We start from the raw sequence: 19,708 nt of genomic DNA on the forward strand, positions 1-19,708 counted from the left end.
TTAAGCTGCAGGTTAATGGCACACATCCTCTTCATTCCACAGCAAGTCTCTCACCAAAATTATTAAGTTATCAAGAACAAATTGTGGCAAGGGAAATTTTTTTTAAAACATCTTGTAGTAAGTCGTGATGGGTATATTTATCATTGAAAAAGAGTACCAATGCATCTGCTGCAGTGGCCTCACTGGGATTTGATAATCAGGGTTTGTGCCATTCGTAGGAGAAGCCAATGTGCAACTTAGCCCATGTCTGAATGCTGGGTCCCATGGCAGACCAGAGCAGGAGAAATGATGCATTTGCTGTTAGTGAGTACAGAGTCACTAATGTGTAAATACATTTTTTTTTTTTTTTTTAGAGAATGTCAATGTTTCAAATTGGCAAGGGCCTTAGGGATAGTTTTCTGAGACTTGGCAGCTCAATTTTTGAAACAGTAATCAACTTTGTTTTTAATTGACATCTGTGTAGTTTATTGCAGTAGAGACCCACTTAAGGCTTGCATGATGAGTTGTGTGTGAGGGTGTTGGCTTATTGGTTAATGTTGATTGCTCATGTAGCTAGTATTGTGTTTCCCCTCCAGATGTCTTTACTTTCTTGTCTGCATTCACGGCCAGAGAGATGTCATTTTATGCAGGTCTTATTTTGAGCAGGTTACAAGTGCGCAGTCATCACAAAGAGCAGTCTTCTGATAACAGCTTCTGACATTTTTGTCAATGAATGCAAATAAAATAGATTACTAGTGGAATCTAATAGTTAATTCCAAGAGTGTACAATGAGTTTCTTCATTGCTGTGGCTGCAAAGCAGATTCTCAAATGCAGTGAGTGCTTGCCATCTTTGTAATGCCGGGGAGCAGCCACATGACTGCCAGTTCATCCTGTTTGACTATTTACAGGTTTCCATCCATGTCTGCATTTCTGGAGAGTAGAAGGTATCTAATATGGGGTGTATATTTTCATATGCTTCTGTGGAAGATAGGATGGCTTAATGGGGTGTAAAAAAGATGCTGATACACGCTTAGTACTTTCTTTGGTCTGTAAATTTTCCGTGCAAGTTTATAGGCCAGATTGCATTGCATCTTACAGGACTCCTATCTGAGAACTTGATGTCTGAAGTCTTGTAGTTGGAAGAGCTTTTTTTTATTTTACTGATTGTCAGTTGAGAGAGAAATCTTCAAATGACAACTGTACAGTTTATGGACATAAGAAAAAATGTCCAGACACAAATTGTACCAAATGCTCATTTTTATACTTATAGCAAATTTGTTAATATTTTTATTCCTAGGCATTTCTACAAAAATAAAGCTCAAAGAGTCAGTAGTTGCACACATAGTTTTCAGCAAATATTCAGTTGTGCCTGAGGTGTCACACTTTTGCCATGGCATGCATATAGCTTCTTAAGTGAAATGTGAAACACTGGTTTCGCCCTGGGTGCTTCGTATGCATTAAAGGATTGTGTATAAGAGATTTGCAATGGGACTTTATTAGACAGTTACAACAAGGATGGTATTTTATTGCAAAATTTTCTGTAGAAATGTGTGTCATTAACAACCTTTCTAGACCAAAGATAATTTTTTAAAAAAACAGTATTTACTTTCTTTTTTTGTTGGCATGTGTCTTTGCAGTTTGTCTGAATTTTTTATCTTACTGGATGTTTTTGTGTTTTTTCGGAGAGTATTCATGCTCTACTGCTACATAGGCCAAATGCAATGACTAGTTTAATGAAAACGATTCAGTCATTGGAAGAGTATTTGCAAACCAAATACTTGAGTATATAAAACCACTTTGAAGTTTCCTGTGTGTCTGCTTCACAGAGAAGACGAAGCCAGATTCGTCTTTGAAGGGCATAGCAATAGGGTGAGACGCAAAGCTCTGAGTTGCAACAAACAGAATTTGGATTAGATGTTTTGGGAAAAAAGAAAAATACAAAAGTCACAATGACGGTAGCCAAATACAGAAAGAAGGGCCCAAAGAACCTGAAGTGTCTCTATCTTTGGAGCTACTTGGAACTCAAGTCAGTGGAGCATTGAGCCACCTGATCCACAGCGACCCTGGTTTGAGTAGGGATTTGGACAAGATGGCCTTCAGACATCAAGCGTAAATCATTCTGATCCATACCCACAGGCCATTTAGAGAGACCATTTCAAAACTGAACAGCACCTCACAGGACACTGGAGCAGTTCAACAGCTCTTGATCTTAAAATTCTTATTTCTTGGCTTGAAGATGAAGGAAGTCAGTTTTCTGTTTATAATTTCTTTCTTCTTTTCAGTTACAAAAAAGATGGCACTTAGAGCCATAGTTTAAAATTTATTATCAAGTGGTTTAACTGATTTGTCAGTGACTTACTTTAAGCACTGTCCATTAATACAAATCATTATCACCACCAGTGGATAAATCAGAAGATTGGTAACAATAGGAGTCTTTTCTCTACAGAAAGAGCTATTTTTTTCACCTGATGAATTTTTTAGGGGGGGAGGGAGAATCCCCAAGGAATTGGAACTTGGACTATAATACAGTCTTATCTATTATTATGCTGTAATTTGATTGACATAGTAATCAAGACCAAGGACAGAACTCAACAAATACGAAAATAATAACTACGTTTTTGTACTGTAACTATTCAGGGATAACGAGTGAATATAATTGTTCATGGCATATTTCACAAGAAATAACAGCATTGCTGAATGTACTTTACAGTAGACAATGTATCTGAATGCCAGTGGGGAAGGAATTAAATTCTGTTAGAACTAAAAGATCTTCTATTCAAAGACATTTTTTTTTTAACCTGTAGTTCTCCAGCCTTTAATCACTATGTTTGTTATCTAACCCATCAGATAGAGCAGAAGAGGGAAACAGAAGATTATAATTTCTTGGGATGACCTGCAGAATGTGGTGGTTATTAGGAGTGCTGGAATTCCAGTTTATGCAAAATACAGAATTTTATTAGTTCAATTCCTTAAATGCATGTGGGGGGGCGGAATGAGGGAAGTTGAGAGAGAAGAAAGAAGTTGTTATTACACAGTAGTGGCCTGAATAGGCTGTCAGTTTGTAACGCTAGGACCTGCTTTTCAAAACCCCAATGCCTGAGATTTGTCTAGGACACATCAGAGTTAATGCTAATATTCATAGCTTAGTTAGATACACATCTTTATGCAGAACATTCCTTTCTCCAAAACAAGGGAGATTCATTTTTTGCAGCACCCAAACCCAAAGTTTCACACTAATGGAAAGGAGATGACGGGCAGCAGGAAATCAGCAAAGCTGTCAGACCTAGAATTGTAAAGGGACAGATTCCACTTCGGAGAACTTCCAGTTATAATCCCTATCTGCCATCTCTAGTATTGTCTTTGGCCCCCTGAAGTAATTTGGTAGTCTAATCAGAACACAGGAATTTTATCTATTTTAGATTCATCAATTGTCCTGTCGTTTAAGGGAGACCCAATGGACAGACTCAACTTTAGACAGGCTGTTTCAAGAACTTAGAAGAATCTGACTTAAGATATTGTTGCCATGTAACCTGTTTCCTGCGTGTAGTATGGTCATTCAGTGCCTAGTAAAACATTGTAGGGGTTTTTTGGTTCCTTACAACAGATTTCAAAAGGAGGCAGCTCACAGTTAGTAGCAAGAAAGTCTTTTCTTCTCATGCCTGCCAGTGCAATAAAATGGAAAGGGATTTAAAAAAAAATAAATGCAAAAGAAGTAGAGTGTCTGATAATTTCAAACAGTATGCTGGAATCGTTCTGACAATAAAGACTTTTATTGCACCCTTGTAGTGCCTGGGGTTTTAATTTAACACATCAATGAAAAGGCAGCATTTAAAAAAAAAAAGCCACAACCACCCCTGAAAACACCAGCAGGACTTGCTTTTATTAGTGCAATTCGTAAGAAATTAGAACGTTTAATGAGAAAATCGTTAACCATGAAAAAAATGGACTGACTTAACTTGGGGAACTTAAGTAGTGAGACTTCAAGTTAGTTTATCAACTACTGGTAAAATAAGTAAGAAGAGTGAGCTAGTCACCTCTGGAGCAGTAGGCACCTCAGCACGCTTTCTTGTGTGCTAGCTGCTGTTGGAGAGAACCATCACCTACTTCCTTTCCTGGAAACTCTGTAGAGTCAAAAGCTAGTGGGAGAATATCAAATATGTCTGGTTTCACTCTTTCCAGCGATGCTGTCCTTCAGATTCAGTTCAGTTGGTCGTTTTATAGAACATAAATGTAACAGCGCTGTGTTATGCTTACAGTGAGCAGAGCAGAATACAGTGTTTAAACGATGTCTGCTTCTCAGTGTGTTTACTTAATCGTTGTCTCTTCCATCACTCTGGCAGGTGATTTTTCTATGTTGATGTTTTCGTGGCTGAAATGCTCTGCGACATCTCTGCCCATAACGTTTGAACATAAGAAGGGCTACCTAAGTCAGGCTAAAGGTTCTGCGCATCCAGTAACCTGTCTTTAACAGCACAAGAACAGGACAGGCAGATGCTGTGACTTACCCAGAATGCTTTCCTGCGTTTTCTTCATCAATGGAAACATAGTCTTTAATATCCCTTCATAGAATTCCTCTTTCAACAATTCTAAGAATTTGTTCAAGCATGGGGGTGTTTTTTGAACTGTTAAAACTACTAGCATCCCACAGCAGCCTGTGGGAAAGAGGTTAACTGGTTTTGTTTGAAGAGGTACTTTTGTCGTTTGTTCTTAACCCAACTCTTTGCTCTTGTTTTGGGAGAGGCAATGGACTATCACTCCCTATTCATTATTTTCACAGTGCTTCTGAGTTTATGGATCACTGTTGTACGCTCTTCGCACTTGCCTTTTCCCAGGCTGAGGTGTCTGCCAGAGGGTAAAATTGGACAGTGCCTCACCTGGAAGTAAACATGAAGAAAATAAAATACCGAAATCCAGCAGAATTTAGTTGGGCTTGCAGAGCTCTTGGTGACATTTTCACTTGTCATGTTTGCAGTGTTTTACATCTACCTAGCTTTCAGGAGCTCAACAGTGAGGATGAAACTGATGTTCCTCTTACTGTTGGTACAAGTCTCATTGTTTGCCCCTCCTCTCTCAGGCATGCACAGTTTATAATACTTGTCTCCATAATCGTAGACAGCATTACCCTGATGGAAAAATCATCAAACTACCTGTACAGAGACAACATATACTCTAGTGACAATAACAACAAGGTAGTCTTTTAACTCCAGTCACCCTACAGCTATGGTTTTGACATTATTATACCTTCACTGTAACTTTAAAGCTTTTATTGAAATATACATGTATTTCAAAGGACGTTTAGGGGATATGCTTTGCGTTGTAGAACATAACCTCCTTCAGCTTTAGGATCCCAAATGTTCTGGTTTTACTTTCTATCAAAGAACCTAGGCCAGTGCTTTTTTCGTTGGCTTTCAGAAAAAGACTTTTGCCTTGGCCCTGCTTGGGTTTCTTCTGAGTATATCTGGCTTTTCCAGAGAGGTTGAAGTAATTGTCAGTAGCTTAGATAACAATTATCAACTTGAGTAGCTTGAGGCGGTATGGGTATGGTTAACTCTTTTGGTGCCTGTGGAATAGAAAAAGAGAGATGTAAAGGAAAAATATTTTTTTGCCTTGAAAGTGTGCCTTCTTTGATTTATTTATTTCTCTTGTCTTTCAGTGAGTCGGCAGTTGACAAACCGCATTGATCAGTTCCTAGAAAATAAAGGTTCACAGTACTACATGAAAGGGATCAATTGTATCGGAGTTTTCAGAGAGGAAGCCATTAAGGTAATGTTAATATGTGAAAACTCTTGTCTCTTTCAAATTAAAGACACGATAGGCCTATTTGCTATATTAGAAATGGTAACTTCTTGCTACAGCAGAAAGAATTGATTCGTAGATTAAAATCTGTTATGCTGTTTGAAAGTTTAGAAATATATTTGCATTTTATGTTTCTTTATTCTTACTGGAATGGGGACTACCTTCTCTGGTATTACTCGATGCTGTTTATTTTCTTTTAAACATAAAACCATAAGATCTGTGGCCTGATGCTTGTAAAAGAAAAATAAGCAATCCTACAAATTTCTTTGTATATAATGCTAGTTACAGGAAAATCTTTCTAGCTTTGTAAAAGTCAGTTTTGTGTGGCTCACCTTTGCTTAATACTCTTGGTTTTAGTAGATAATGAAAACCAAAATTTGTACTGACTTTTGTGTTCACTGTCAGACAACTTCATGAAGAATTAAGTATGCAGCACTGCTTAGTAATCTACTTTAATATTTCTCTGTTATCATTGCTGTTACTTTTTTCAGCTGTCCAAGGTGCAGTGCTTTAATGATTTTCTGCAGGCCCTGAAATCAAAGGTGGAAGATAAAGCCTTAGCAGATTTCTGGGAGATCATGATACAAGGTAGGATGGCATTGAAAAAGAAAAAAAAGTATTTCTAGTTGAGTTATGCATTATGTAAGAGAAAACTTTGTTAACAGTGGGACACTTAAACTAACCCCAGAGTAGCGTTTTGATATGATTCATGCCTGCAGCCTGTTAAAAATAAAAAAAAAAATCTTTCACGTTGCAACTTCATTTTTTGTATTAATAGTTTCATATCAGTAATATCCCTAATGCCTTGCCAGGTCTTGTTGAAATGGTAAATTAATTGTGGAAGAAGAGAGATAAATTAAATGTTACAGGGTAAGGAGAAGAAGATACGATTTCAGCTGAATTTCAAAATAAATGGAAAAAACTCATGCAGCAGAGATATAAAAAGATTCTTCCAAACTAAGCTTCAAAAAAAGCATAGATAGCATTGAAATATGTCACTGATCATTTTTTGTTTAAGCAACCTGAAGGACAGATTATGTGGCAATATGACATCTGCCTATGATTAAACTGGGAGATACAAGGCAGTGCAATTGCAAAAGACATTCAGTGACTACGCAAGTGATAAATACAGGAACATTTTCACAAATACGAAATGTGGTGAACTAAAAAAATCTTTTATATCATACTCTTGTTTTTAATTGGAACTAGTGCTCAGAAAATCTGTAAAATGCCCAGCTGTATCTCTTAAGAGTGCATGCTATAAAATGCAATGACACGCTTTTGTATAACACCTTTCAAAGTGATGAACTCCAGACACTCTGTAACGTCTGACTTCGTCCAACTTTTTCAACATATAAGATGGGAATTTGTTTAGTAACCCAAATCAACAGCATGAGACAACACTGGAAGAATACTATATTCTATAGCATTGTAGGGAACCTTCTCTGAAGAAATCTGAAAAAAACCCCAAACAGTCATAATACCAACAAACTTTAAAAGTAGGAAACATGGATCTTCCAAAGCCATGCTAGAATACCTCTTTAATAATTTTTAGCTGGTACAAGCCAGAGTTTTAACAGTGGAGTATATTTCTGAGGAAAAAAAAATTGCATATACAGAGATTATATTTTCGTACAAAATAGAGTATCTTCTTGTGAGAAGATGATGTAATTGTGACGCTTTATGCGTCATCTAGCTGCTCTCACTAGATAGCTGAAATGACTTTTTGCTTGCTGCCTCCAAAAACTGAAGTCTGTTTTCCTTGCTGCTTGCCACATGACCCATCCCCTCTTTCCTACCAAATCTGTGATGCACTGGGCCTTGTCCCGAGCAACTGCGGTCACCAGAAGGGGAGGGATGTGAGTTAACGAGTTGGTGACCCAGGAGCAAGGCAGATCTGTTTGCCAATTCACTGGTCTCATGAAACCCTGCCCTGTAGTTCCATGGGCACACTAAGGTGGCATTACACTCGCGCTGCTACTGAAACCTTTTTGAATCCACTGTTCTTTGCCCTCACACCCACAGCTGCTTTATTCAGGCACAAGCATTTGTGTAGCCAAGTGATAAGCCAGACTGGAAAAACTATGGGGGTAAAAAGTAATGGAGTTTTTTTTTTTTCTTTGCCCCGGAAGTCACTGCACAGGATGGTGGTGCTGGCACAACAAGGCAACAAAGTGTGGGCAGGACCAGCAATTTGGTAGTCAGATTGTAGGTAATCACAGCAGAAGTGTTTGTATGTTAGGAGTTAATTTTTCTAAGGCTATTAAGGACTGAAGAGCATGCTGTGAATGACTAAAAGTGTAATTTCTGATAGATTTTCAGCATTTCATCTGTGATCTATGATTTCAGTGTCTCATTAGTTTGATTGTCATAATATTAGCAGTTTCCTAAATGGATACTTCCACCAGCTTATGAATATGCTCATTAATTTATTTTTATATCATAGTTGACTCATTTATGCAAGTCACATTTTCCTTTGAGCAATATTTTTTTATTTTTGCTGGTGATGATGACACATTCAGAAGCTGGAAGACTTTTTTCATTTCTAACGTTAAGTGAGTTTTTGGGAAGCCTTCTAATGATATTTTTATATCTTTTTTTTTTTTTTTTTCCAGACAGAATTTCTTTGATCACTAAAGATGAAGCAGAAGGAAGTTCGGTGACTAGTGAAGAAGCTGAAAAGGTATCATTTTTTTTAATGAGCATCTATTTGTATAGAGCCCGTGCTGTGGAATAGAAGATTCTTTCTTGTATGGATAAATCTTTAGATGAATGAAATAGGATTCACATGGAGGAAGAAGAGTGTCCTTCTGTCACACAATTGAAATTGCCCCAATTCAGAGCAAAAATAATTCCCTAGCATGTACCACAGCATTTGCCTTAATTGGTCTTTAGTAAGTAGCATGTATTGACAACATTATCTGAAAATATCCTCCACAGAGAATAGGAACTTCGGGAACTCAGTTTAGTGGAACATCAATAGACTATTTATATATGCAAGATCACTATTTGAACTTCGTAGAAAGAACTGTGATCTCATTGTTATCACACAAGTTCAAAAATCAGGATAATTTTTTTGTAAAGGCATTGTGAACTCCAGCAATATAAAGTTGCTATGGCTAATTTGCACCTTATGTGCAACGATATCAGTATTTTCCACTTTATGCAGTTCTTGTGGGTTGATGGACATCATAGATGATGCTGGTACTATTATCGGTGATCATATTAAATCCTTTTGGAAATAAAAGTTTTGCAGTATTTGCAGGTATTCTTTCTACAGAAATAAAACACTCCAACTGCAGTGATGAATGAAGGATGTCACAGTTACAAAGGAGCTAATTCTAACAGGCAGAATGGTGCCTTCTGTTTGAAAGAAAGCAGAATTCAGTTGCTGTCAAAAATTGTGTGGAGAGGATAAGATGGGCATTCTTGTATCAAGCTGCTAGCCATGATTTTAAATAGTTCAGGAGAAAGAAGGTCCTTGTATTACAGACCCCTGAAGGTAAACCTGTGGCTAAAATCACTGTGTACTTCGCAGAGAAGCAGCTTTTCTAGAAGCTGCCACATTGATTTTTGCAACTTCCAGGCCTTACATGAACAATAACCAGAATTGGGTAGAAGTAGGTTCTCCATGAGTGAATTAATGAGTGGGTAAAAGGTTGTATTTTAGAAACTGCTTATTTCATCTGTAACAATTGACCTCAAGGTGAAGAAGGCACAGAAATGTCATGAAAATGAAAAGTTAACGAAGAGTCTGGAAAGCTAAGCACATGTGTGGAGTACAAATGACAGAATATGATGTTTTTTTCTAGATGTGAAGGACCTACTGGCTGTTTCTTATCACGCAGAATTGTATAGAGCCACTTTTTTTGCCCGATGGTGGTTCTAAAGAGTATCAGTTTTTGTAACATATTCTAAATGCTGTGAATTTACTTGGAAACTTCCTAAGACAATATGTTTCTTGAGAACTTTGCTTTCTAGTCTGAAAGTACCATTGATGCTCAAAATGTGCTAACGCTGGCGAAATAGCCACTATTCCTTAAGTAAATCTGTACTAGCCGGGAAGACCTTACAGCATACTGTTGTCTTAACTATGAGCTTGTGATGGCTGAAAAATATTGTGCGGGCATAGGAATGCAGCACAAATCAGAGTACTAAGGACTAGATTTACAGCTGCCAGTCTAAGCTAGAGTAAAGCATTTGTACACTGACTTCAAAATTCCTTTTCTGTTTAATGTCATTCTACAGTCAGCCAGGTGTTGCAATGCAGGAAATTCTTTTGTGATTGATTGAAGGTCCTACAATAGCCATAAGTTCCCTTTAAAATAGTGGAGTAAGAGAGATTGCATGAAATCAGCTCTGCAACAGAGTTCTCTAGCATGGAAGTTACCCTGACTTTAACGATAAATGGGTTGCATCTCTTTGCTAACTATGCAGTTGGCAATACCAGTTATTCACTAGATAACCACCTCCCCACACACTCTCCAGATCCAAAACCAGAACTCTGATTTGCCATTTCTGTGGAGGTTTTATATGACTTTTTTATGTAAGAAACTGGAAGACTGCTTCTTGGAGTAAGATCTGCAGGGACAGCAAATTTTATCTTGAGGTTATGGGGCTGATCTAAAAACCTAGTCCTCCATGGTCCAGTTAAACCCTGCCACACATTTCCTCTGTGATACAAAGCCAGCGTTTTCCTCAGTCTATAGTAGATTGTAAAAATGGTTTATTAGTTTTCTGGACTGAATGTGATACCCTTCACTAAAGGGTTATATTGGATCTTTTAAAATACCACACAATAGAGTAAGACGCAAGTTTTCGTCATCTCTGTAACAGGTCACATGCAAGCATGTAGGTCAAGGGATTGACTGTCAAGTGTGGCCCTGTGTGACACAAAAGCCTATTCTCTGTGTGCAGGTCACTAGCTGATAGCAGTTTCAGGACTGGTTTCGATATAAGATTGCAGGTTTACAGGGTTGCTGTTCAAAGGAGAAAGGAAGACTTAGAAGTCTGCTTATTAGAGAGGTAACGCGTAAAAGTTTTCTGTTTATTTTTGGGTGAGCTATGTTTTCCATGCGTATTTTCCTATCACTGAGAAAAAATGATTTTTAGGTAGTTCTCTCTTTTTTTCTGTAATACTGAAGATACTCTTTTTAGAGCATGAGGATGATAGGTTAAAAGAGCAGAAATGTCAAGTGCTTTCTGTGGTTGCTTTGGGGAAGATAATGGATTTCAGCACAACTATTATATGTAATTTGCTTTTGCATAAATGCAAAATAGGTTTTGGGAAAAAAAACAACTTTGGATGTTCAGCATTTGATGGAACTTAGGTTTCAATTTATTGCAAATCTTCATCATACAGTTCTTTAGCTTTTAGCTTTCTTTACATAATTTAGTATGGGAAAGCCAATTTTGAAAACTTTGTAAAATGTGCTACTTTCAGAAATAACCATTTGACTCTTAATAGTGTGCGTAAAATGAAATTTGATCTGGCACAAAAAGCCTTTCAGAGCTGACAGTGTCATTAGCTTTTGGTGTCATAGTGTATGCTTTAAATTACTGCTAGATTGAGAACTTTTCCATCAAAAAAGGTACACAGACATAGAGCATCTTGAAATTCTGTTTACTTCTGGCCCTGTCACCTTCTTGGGGTTTTTTTTGCAGCTATGAAGTCTATATGATGAATTGAAGTCACCATGTTAAAACCTAAGTGTTGTCTGTGGAGTAAGCTTTCTCATTCCTCTTGGATGTTGCTGTTCAGGATGTAGGAAAAGTCTGACCTTTAGGTAGTGAGACAACTAGGCAGGGGTTGTCTACATCCTCTGTCTTTGTTGTTAACCAAAAGCAATGTATTTGGTTTTCATCGTAGTGGATATGATAATCTGGTACTTGCCCACAAATGGGATGCAGCAGGTAACTTCTCCGTGTTTTACCTCTTGTCTAAAGCTGTCACTGTTACTCTAGAGAAGGCTCAGAATATGTCATTTATGTAAAATAATATTTAAGCTTTTTACAAGCATATTGTCTCAGAGACTGGTAATGCTGTGATAGGGATCCCATGACCTTTTACACAACCTTCATGGCTGTTAATAGTGGAAGTCCTCAGGTGGAACTCAATGTCATGGAATATGGCTTGTCTTCCTCCCCAGCTTTCTCAAATATCTTTTTATCTGGGGTAGGGTTGTTCCCGGCTCTGTATATTTGTTCTGATGCATTTTAATAAGGAAAAGAAAATTTATGATTTTATAGTAAGGATATTGGTAAACAGATCGTAACTAAACTTGTTGACAACTGGATACTTTTTAAGTAAGAGTTAAGTACTTGTATTTTTTTCTGCCAATCTAGCTTTTTTTTTTTTTTTTCACTCTTAGGCTAAGAGAAAAATAACTCAGAGGTGGTGGTTCTCCAGATATTGTCTATATGTTTGATTTCAGTTGTTATAGTATCTGAGCAATGTACCCGTATCTTCTTCAAGGGCAGCCTTGGCTGCAGTGACCATGAAATGGTGGAGTTTAAGATCCTTGGGGCAGCGAGGAGGGTGCGCAGCAAGCTCAGGAGAACAGAGTTTGGCCTCCTCAGGGATTTGCTTGGTAGAATACCATGGGAAAAAGCCTTAGGGGGAAGAGGGGCCCAAGAAAGCTGGTCAGTATTCAAGGATCACCTCCTCCAAGCTCAGGAGCGATGCATCCCGACCAAGAGGAAGTCAGGCAGAAATGCCAGGAGGCCCACATGGGTGAACAAGGAGCTCCTGGCCAAACTCAAGCAGAAAAAGGAGGCCTACAGAGGATGGAAGCAAGGACAGATAACTTGGGAGGAACACAGAGAAATTGTCCGAGTAGCCAGGGAGCAAGTTAGGAAAGCTAAAGCCCTGACAGAATTAAATCTGGCCAGGGATGTCAAAGGGAACAAGAAAGCCTGCTACAGGTATGTCAGTGATAGAAGGAAGACTGGGGAAAATGTGGGCCCTCTCCAGAAGGAAGCTGGGGACCTGGTTACCCGGGATGTGGAGAAAGCTGAGGTGCTGAATGACTTTTTTGCCTCAGGCTTCAACAGCAAGTGCTCTAGCCACACCACCCAAGTTGCAGAAGGCAAAGGCAGGGACTGGGAGAATGAAGAACCACTCACTGCAGGAAAAGACCAGGTTTGAGACTGCCTAAGGAACCTGAAGGTGCACAAGTGCATGGGGCTTGATGAGATGCACCTGTAGGTCCTGAGGGAACTGGCAGACGAAGTTGCCAAACCACTCTCCATCATATTTGAGAGGCTGTGGCAGTCTGGGGAGGTCCTCACCGACTGGAGAAGGAGCAACATCGCCCCCATTTTTAAAAAGGGAATAAAGGAAGACCTGGGGAACTACGGGCCAGTCGGTCTCACCTCTGTGCCTGGCAGGATGATGGAGCAGATCCTCCTTGAAACCATGCTAAGGCACATGGATAACAAGGAGGTGACTGAGAACAGCCAACACGGCTTCACCAAGGGCAAATCGTGCCTGACCAACTTGGTGGCCTTCTATGACGGGATTACAGTGTTGGTGGACAAAGGGCAGGCAACTGACATCATCCACCTGGACTTGTGCAAGGCATTTGACACTGTCCCGCATGATGTCCTTGTCTCTAAATTGGAAGGACGTGGATTTGACAGATGGACCACTTGTTGGATAAGGCACTGGCTCGATGGACGCACTCAAAGAGTTGCAGTCAATGGCTCAATGTCCAGGTGGAGACCAGTGATGAGTGGTGTGCCTCAGGGGTCGGTACTGGGGCCGGTGCTGTTCAATATCTTTGTCGGTGATATGGACAGTGGGACTGAGGGCACCCTCAGCAAGTTTGTCGATGACACCAAGCTGTGTGGTGTGGTTGACACTCTGGAGGGAAGGGATGCCATTCAGAGGGACCTTGACAGGCTGGAGAGGTGGGGCTGCCGTGAACCGCATGAAGTTCAACAAGACCAAGTGCAAGGTCCTGCATGTGGGTCGGGCCAATCTGAAACACAAGTACAGGCTGGGTGGAGAGTGGCTCGAGAGCAGCCCTGAGGAGAAGGACTTGGGGGTACTGGTGGATGAGAAGCTCAACATGAGCTGGCAATGTGCACTTGCAGCCCAGAATGCCAACTGTATCCTGGGCTGCATCAAGAGAAGTGTGGCCAGCAGGGTGAGGGAGCCCCTTTGCTCTTGTGAGACCCCACCTGGAGTCCTGCAACCAGCTCTGGAGCTCCTAACATAAGAAGGACATGGATGTGTTGGAGCGGGTCCAGAGGAGGGCCACAAAGATGATCAGAGGGCTGGAGCACCTCTCCTATGAGGACAGGCTGAGAGAGATGGGGCTGTTCAGCCTGGAGAAGAGAAGGCTCCGGGCTGACCTTATAGCAGCCTTCCAGTACCTGAAGGGGCCTGCAGGAAGGATGGAGAGGGACTTTTCACAAGGGTGTGTAGTGATAGGACAAGGGGGAATGGCTGTAAACTGAAAGAGGGCAGGTTTAGATTAGGTATTAGGAAGAAATTCTTCACTGTGGGGGTGGTGAAACACTGGCACAGGTTGCCCAGAGAAGCTGTGGCTGCCCCCTCCCTGGAAGTGTTCAAGGCCAGGTTGGATGGAGCTCTGAGGAGCCTGGTCTGGTGGAAGATGCCCCTGCTTATGGCAGGGTGGTTGGAACTAGAAGATCTTCAAGGTCCCCTCCAATCCTTACCATTCTGATTCTGTTTATGGATGTCATGCTTGAAGTGAAGGGCATACGGTGAGTTATATCAGCAGCTACAGCAATACAATTTTACGTAATGAATTTTCTGTTTTTAAAGACTGGCATTCTAACCATCTTGTGTGTTTGAGGGGTTTTTAAAATTAATGTCTTTGTTCATTTGTAGAATGTCATACTCAAGAAATTTGCCAAACAAGCCATTGGTCAGCTTACACACGTATTCGTATCAGTGTGGGGGGGGGGGCAGTTTGCTGTCCTTTAGCATTTTATAGCTACACACAATATTACTTTTTAAATTATCTTTTTTAGGAATATAAACACGTCCGTTTTTGTAATGGACAAAATTTCCATCTAGCCCAGAATCCACCGTTTAACAGTGGACAATAACAGATGTGTATGGAAAAGTGTACAGTCCCAGGCTCCAGCCACTGATGTCTCAAGTACTTCCTGTGCTTGAGGTTGTTTCTGTGGACTCAGAAGATCATTTCTCTGAAGTCTACTGTGAACTTTCCCCATCTCCTTGTGAGACTATGGACTAATATTTGCAGCATCCTTATTGCAGGGTGTTCTACAGCTTAACTGTATGTTGTCTGGAGAACTGTATCCTTTAGTCATAATTTTTAACTTCATAATTTTTTAATACAGGTGGATTTTTTTTCAATATACAAATGAGACATTCTGTTAATATAACATTAAGGGTTAGAGTTTTGTCCATATCATATAAATACATTTGTGTTTTCAGTTCTTGGCTCCGAAAGAAAAGAAAAATGAAACTCTGCCTCCCACAGATGAAGGTGGTGATGTTGATGATTTGGTGAGTACCATAAAGACAAGGTGTGGCTTTAGAATTAAACTGTAACTGAAAGGTGCACTGAGAGAGAGCGAGTACTTAAAGCAGTAGATTAGAGTGCATGGCTTAGAAAACACCTAAGGAATTGAGTCAGAAGAGCGCCACATGAAATTACTTATTTGCTATTGTAAAACATAACCAGGTGTGTAATTTCATGATGGCAAATACTATGTTATGTAGTAACACAGATGTTTACATAGGTTAAGTGTGTCCTCTAGTGTGTTTGAAAAGAGCCAGTGAGGCTGCTCATTTGATAGCAGATTGTTATAATTTACTATAATAGCATTTAACAAAGCTTGTAGATCTAGAACAATATTTGTGGGTTGAAAAGTGAAAATTATTTTTAAAAAGATGCTTTAATCTTCTCAATTAACACCCTCTATATAGGCTTGCTGAAATCCAGGGAATTCAAGAGGTTTTTTAATAAATATTTTAGCCGTTTTTTGCAGGCTGAGTCATTACAAATCTGTCTCCAAGGCTTAAGCTGATAGTGTAGACAGTATTAAAGAAGATTCAATAGCAGGCAGATTTCTGCTTTTGGACTGTACTTTTTTAAATCTATAAATTGCACATATGATTATGTGAAGATGAGATTGTAAGGTTTGTTTTTGTACTTCATAGAACTTAATATTAAGCTGCTATACAGTCAATTTATGTCGGACAATAAGGATTTCCAAGTTTGCGTTGTTTTCTAAGCACTAAACACACGTAAGAAATAACCTGAATTCAATGCTGCTCCTTCCAAATCTGTTTCTTCTATTTGCAGCTCGACATGATGTGACTGGATGATATATGGTGACTATACATGCGAAGTTTTGGAAGAGATCTCCCTGTGAGATGGGGCACACAACAGGATGCTGATAAGAAGACAGTATATACATCTTTATTTTCTCGAATGAGAGCAGAAGTCTCAGAGACATTTGCAGTTGGCATAAATGTCATCTGACTTTTCAGAACTAGAACTGAAGATTGAAGTAATCTTAAGTATTTGTCAAGTGAAGCTACCTTTAAGGCATCTCTATTTATTTTTTCTTTAGCACACTGAATCTAGTTTATCCTTGATATTGCTTTCAGCCAAACAGTGCTAAATTTAAACAGAATCTACACTAATGCCTGAAATTCACGTTACATTGCCTGGGAAGGAAGACAGAAATGTCACAGTGTGGTTACCAATTAATGCTGAATCTTTAGTGGAGGTAACTCCATAGCATTATTGTTACAGAAGGGAATTGTATTTTTATGCTTTTTTCCTATTAAAAAAACAGAGCAAAAAACGTCCCCAAAGGCTTATGGGAAAAAATTCTAGGCCAAGGAGTCACAAAGCAATAGTTTGAAATATGCAACAGAATCTACAGCACACAGCAAAGCAGAGTGTGCCGATTTTGCCACACTGTACTCAAATCAGTAATTACGGTAATCTCTGTGCTTCAGGCTCTCTATCCTGTCAGCTCAGCAGCAGCTGAACAGTCTCTGTCCCTTTCTGTTATACATTCTCCTGTTTCATATGCTGGGATTTCTGATTTTTTTAGACTTTTAACTAATACGGTTACTGTAGATACTCCTGGTGCTAAAAGGCCAAATGAATCAGTTATATGCCCATTTCATACACAGCAGATAACTGCTACAGAGCAGAAGAATCCATGAAAGCTGTACACTGATAACTGTGATAGATAACTGATAGGAGTCTACATGGGTAACCAAAATAGAGTACTGTCTACACAGAGCAATCCAAAGTAGTCAAATACTGCTTAGAAAGAGATACTCAGATTTGATTACAGATCTGGAGAGACATTAATGACACCTTCACAGATGCTTGTTTGTTACCACCAGATTCATTCCTATAAAAGCTGTTCTTTCATTATTGCAAATGTGTAAACATACTGTGCAAAATGATATTAAGATCATAAAAAAGAACAAAATCATGAGCTGTAGTTATAAAATGTTTTGGAGTATCTGCACTTTGTACTGAACAACAGCTCCTATGTGGGAAAGAGCAATTGCTTTTTGCCTCTACCCCCCTACACAGCGACCTGCTTTCTCCTCTCTTACATCCTATCCTGATTGAGTTCATGCAGACCTTGAAAGGCTTTCTAAAATGCAGATGGCAGAGAGTAAGTGATCTTTCCAGATCTTTATAGCATTTGTGTCACCAGAAGATATTTTTCTGAAATGTAAATATGAACTATTTGGTCAGTCCGCTGTTTTGAATGTCTTTTAAGGAAATTTTCTAGAGTATAACACTGGCTGGGGTTTTTTTTACATTTTATTAATTTGTTCAATTAATAAAATATTCTAAAATTTGCTTTTTGTCATCTTCAGACTGATGTTTGCTAAAATCAGATGATTAACTGCCTATGCAGTACCTAAGAGACACTATGAAACCCCTTTTTCTGGGCATACAGTGTAAACACCGAATATCAAAAGCTCTTTACAGAAGCAGAGTGTAATTACTTGTTCTATTCTTTACAAGCTCTAAACTTCACAACACTCTGATAAAATAATTTTTACCATTTTGCAGAAGATGGTGAGAAGTCTTGGTCAAGACCAGACAGGGTACAGAATTACTTTGCAAATCAGAATAAGGCATGGAGCTTTCTGTTTCTTTTGGACTAGTTGACCACATTTTTAGAGAATATTTCTTCTGTCAAGCAATAAACATTTAGTTCATGGAGTATTATTTCATAGATCTGCTTGTTACCTGCACAGCACATTTAGGCTCAGTATGATAACTGAGTTGCTAGTACTGAAGAGGGGAATGGGAATTTATGACTCATAGTCATAGTGAAAGCGAATTGTTAGAAGGCAGGCAAAGTGTCTCATTCTGCCCAGCCTTCTGGCTATCAGTCACCAGAAGCTTTTAATACATCTTGCTTAGTCTGTCAGATGGCAACCTGATTTTGCACTTGTTCTTTGGCAAGGGGCCAGCTTTCAGGTTCATACTAAATGACTGGAAGAGATCTTTCACTTAGTCTAAGCTCACATTATCAGTTTTAAAGTCTGACTAATTACTCACTGATCACATTGAGAACACTCTGAATTGCTACACTGGCCAGTCCTCAGAAGCAGTAGAAGAAGTAGAGCAGTGAGTCGTCCACTTCAAAAGCAGGCATTCAAATTTGCTTTCTTGCAAGCAGCAGAACATCCCCTGTCCTGTACTTCATGGCCAGAGAAATTATCAAAGTGTCTAAAAAAAAAGATAATGGCTGTGATTTTGTTATATGTTACTGATTTATTTTCTGTTTCCCCTGGAAGGTATGCCTCTCTGGAAAGCCAACTGGGTGCTAATAATATGGGCCAACGACCTTGGTTAGTCGTGTTTGCTGAGACATCAAAGCTTATGATTGTTATCTGTGTCTTTCTGTTAATCTACTGCTCTGGTGTCTCTAACTCATTGGGCAGTATCAGCCGGCTTTGATGGAGGAGCGGTGATTTCAGTATTACGTTTTAAAAGATTTTTATGAAAGTTGATGCTGGGAAGAGGTGAAAGGGAAAGGAATGAAGAGTTCAGCTAAGAGTACCCGCCAGCAGGCTAATCGTCATGTCCCATCAGCAATATCATGTGTTGCCTACTCTGCAGGTTCCTCTTCCTTCTCTTTCTCAATTAGAAGAGGAATGTGGACTAGATAAGATATTTTGCAGCTTGGACTTTGGGAGGTGGAAAGTATCCAGAGGTATTATACCAGGAAGTGTAATTAATATGGGAGGGAGCTGGGGCCGTAGCGTGAAAAGGTGAATACTCCACAGCAAGGACAAAATACTGGTTTGGGGAGCCAGAGAGGAAGAATGAGGTTCTTTGAGTAACAATGTACTGGGAATCTGTAAGCAACCAGGATATCTCAGTTGTGGTAATGAAGTGGGTTGCAGTTCTTGAGTCTTGTCTCATTCATTTTTGTACTCAAGAAATCCAATTTGTGCTCTCAGACAGTTGTGAAAATGTCACAGAAGTAGTGGAAGATGACTTCCAAAATGTTACATAGCTGAAGACTTGTGATTTGTGTGATATTAGATTGTCCTGAAATGAGTTGTCAGGTCAACAGTATGGTGTCAACATGTTTGGAGAGTTCTGGAGCAAGGCTTCATCTCTGTCCTTACAATGTGGCATGAAAGTGTGAGACATGCCATCAAACACTTCTAATGTCAGGAGATCTGTTCTGCTGCGCTGTGGTCTCTTAGTTTCCGGGGTAGAGTTTCTTCTTGCGAACTTTCCTGATATTTTCTTTTTAGCAGAATCGTCTCTGGTGTTGGGGCAGGGTCACTGGAATTAGAAAATGAGGAAGGAAATTCACAGTCATCCGTGGAAGACTGGAGAAGTTATTTAGGCTGTGAATTCTGCAGACAGGGCCCATCCTTATATTCTGCATTTGGACATTGCTTAGCGTAGCAGATCC

The 19,708-nt window shown here is 39.4% G+C and overlaps 1 protein-coding gene across 3 annotated transcripts in view; it reads left to right on the forward strand.

The window, feature by feature from the left end:
• Nucleotides 1-17,623, forward strand: part of XRCC5 (X-ray repair cross complementing 5) — a 57,690-nt gene extending 40,067 nt beyond the window's left edge. For all 3 annotated transcript variants that reach the window (XM_075430333.1, XM_075430336.1, XM_075430334.1), the window contains 5 exons: nucleotides 5,634-5,743; nucleotides 6,268-6,364; nucleotides 8,392-8,459; nucleotides 15,213-15,284; nucleotides 16,087-17,623. In XM_075430333.1, the coding sequence (XP_075286448.1) occupies nucleotides 5,634-5,743; nucleotides 6,268-6,364; nucleotides 8,392-8,459; nucleotides 15,213-15,284; nucleotides 16,087-16,101 (362 nt within the window). In that variant the 3' untranslated portion in view covers nucleotides 16,102-17,623. The remainder of the gene's footprint in view (nucleotides 1-5,633; nucleotides 5,744-6,267; nucleotides 6,365-8,391; nucleotides 8,460-15,212; nucleotides 15,285-16,086) is intronic.
• Nucleotides 17,624-19,708: the final 2,085 nt, after the last annotated feature.

This window comes from Opisthocomus hoazin, chromosome 9 (assembly GCF_030867145.1).
Source record: "Opisthocomus hoazin isolate bOpiHoa1 chromosome 9, bOpiHoa1.hap1, whole genome shotgun sequence".
In the NCBI taxonomy this organism is placed as follows: Eukaryota; Metazoa; Chordata; class Aves; order Opisthocomiformes; family Opisthocomidae; genus Opisthocomus; species Opisthocomus hoazin.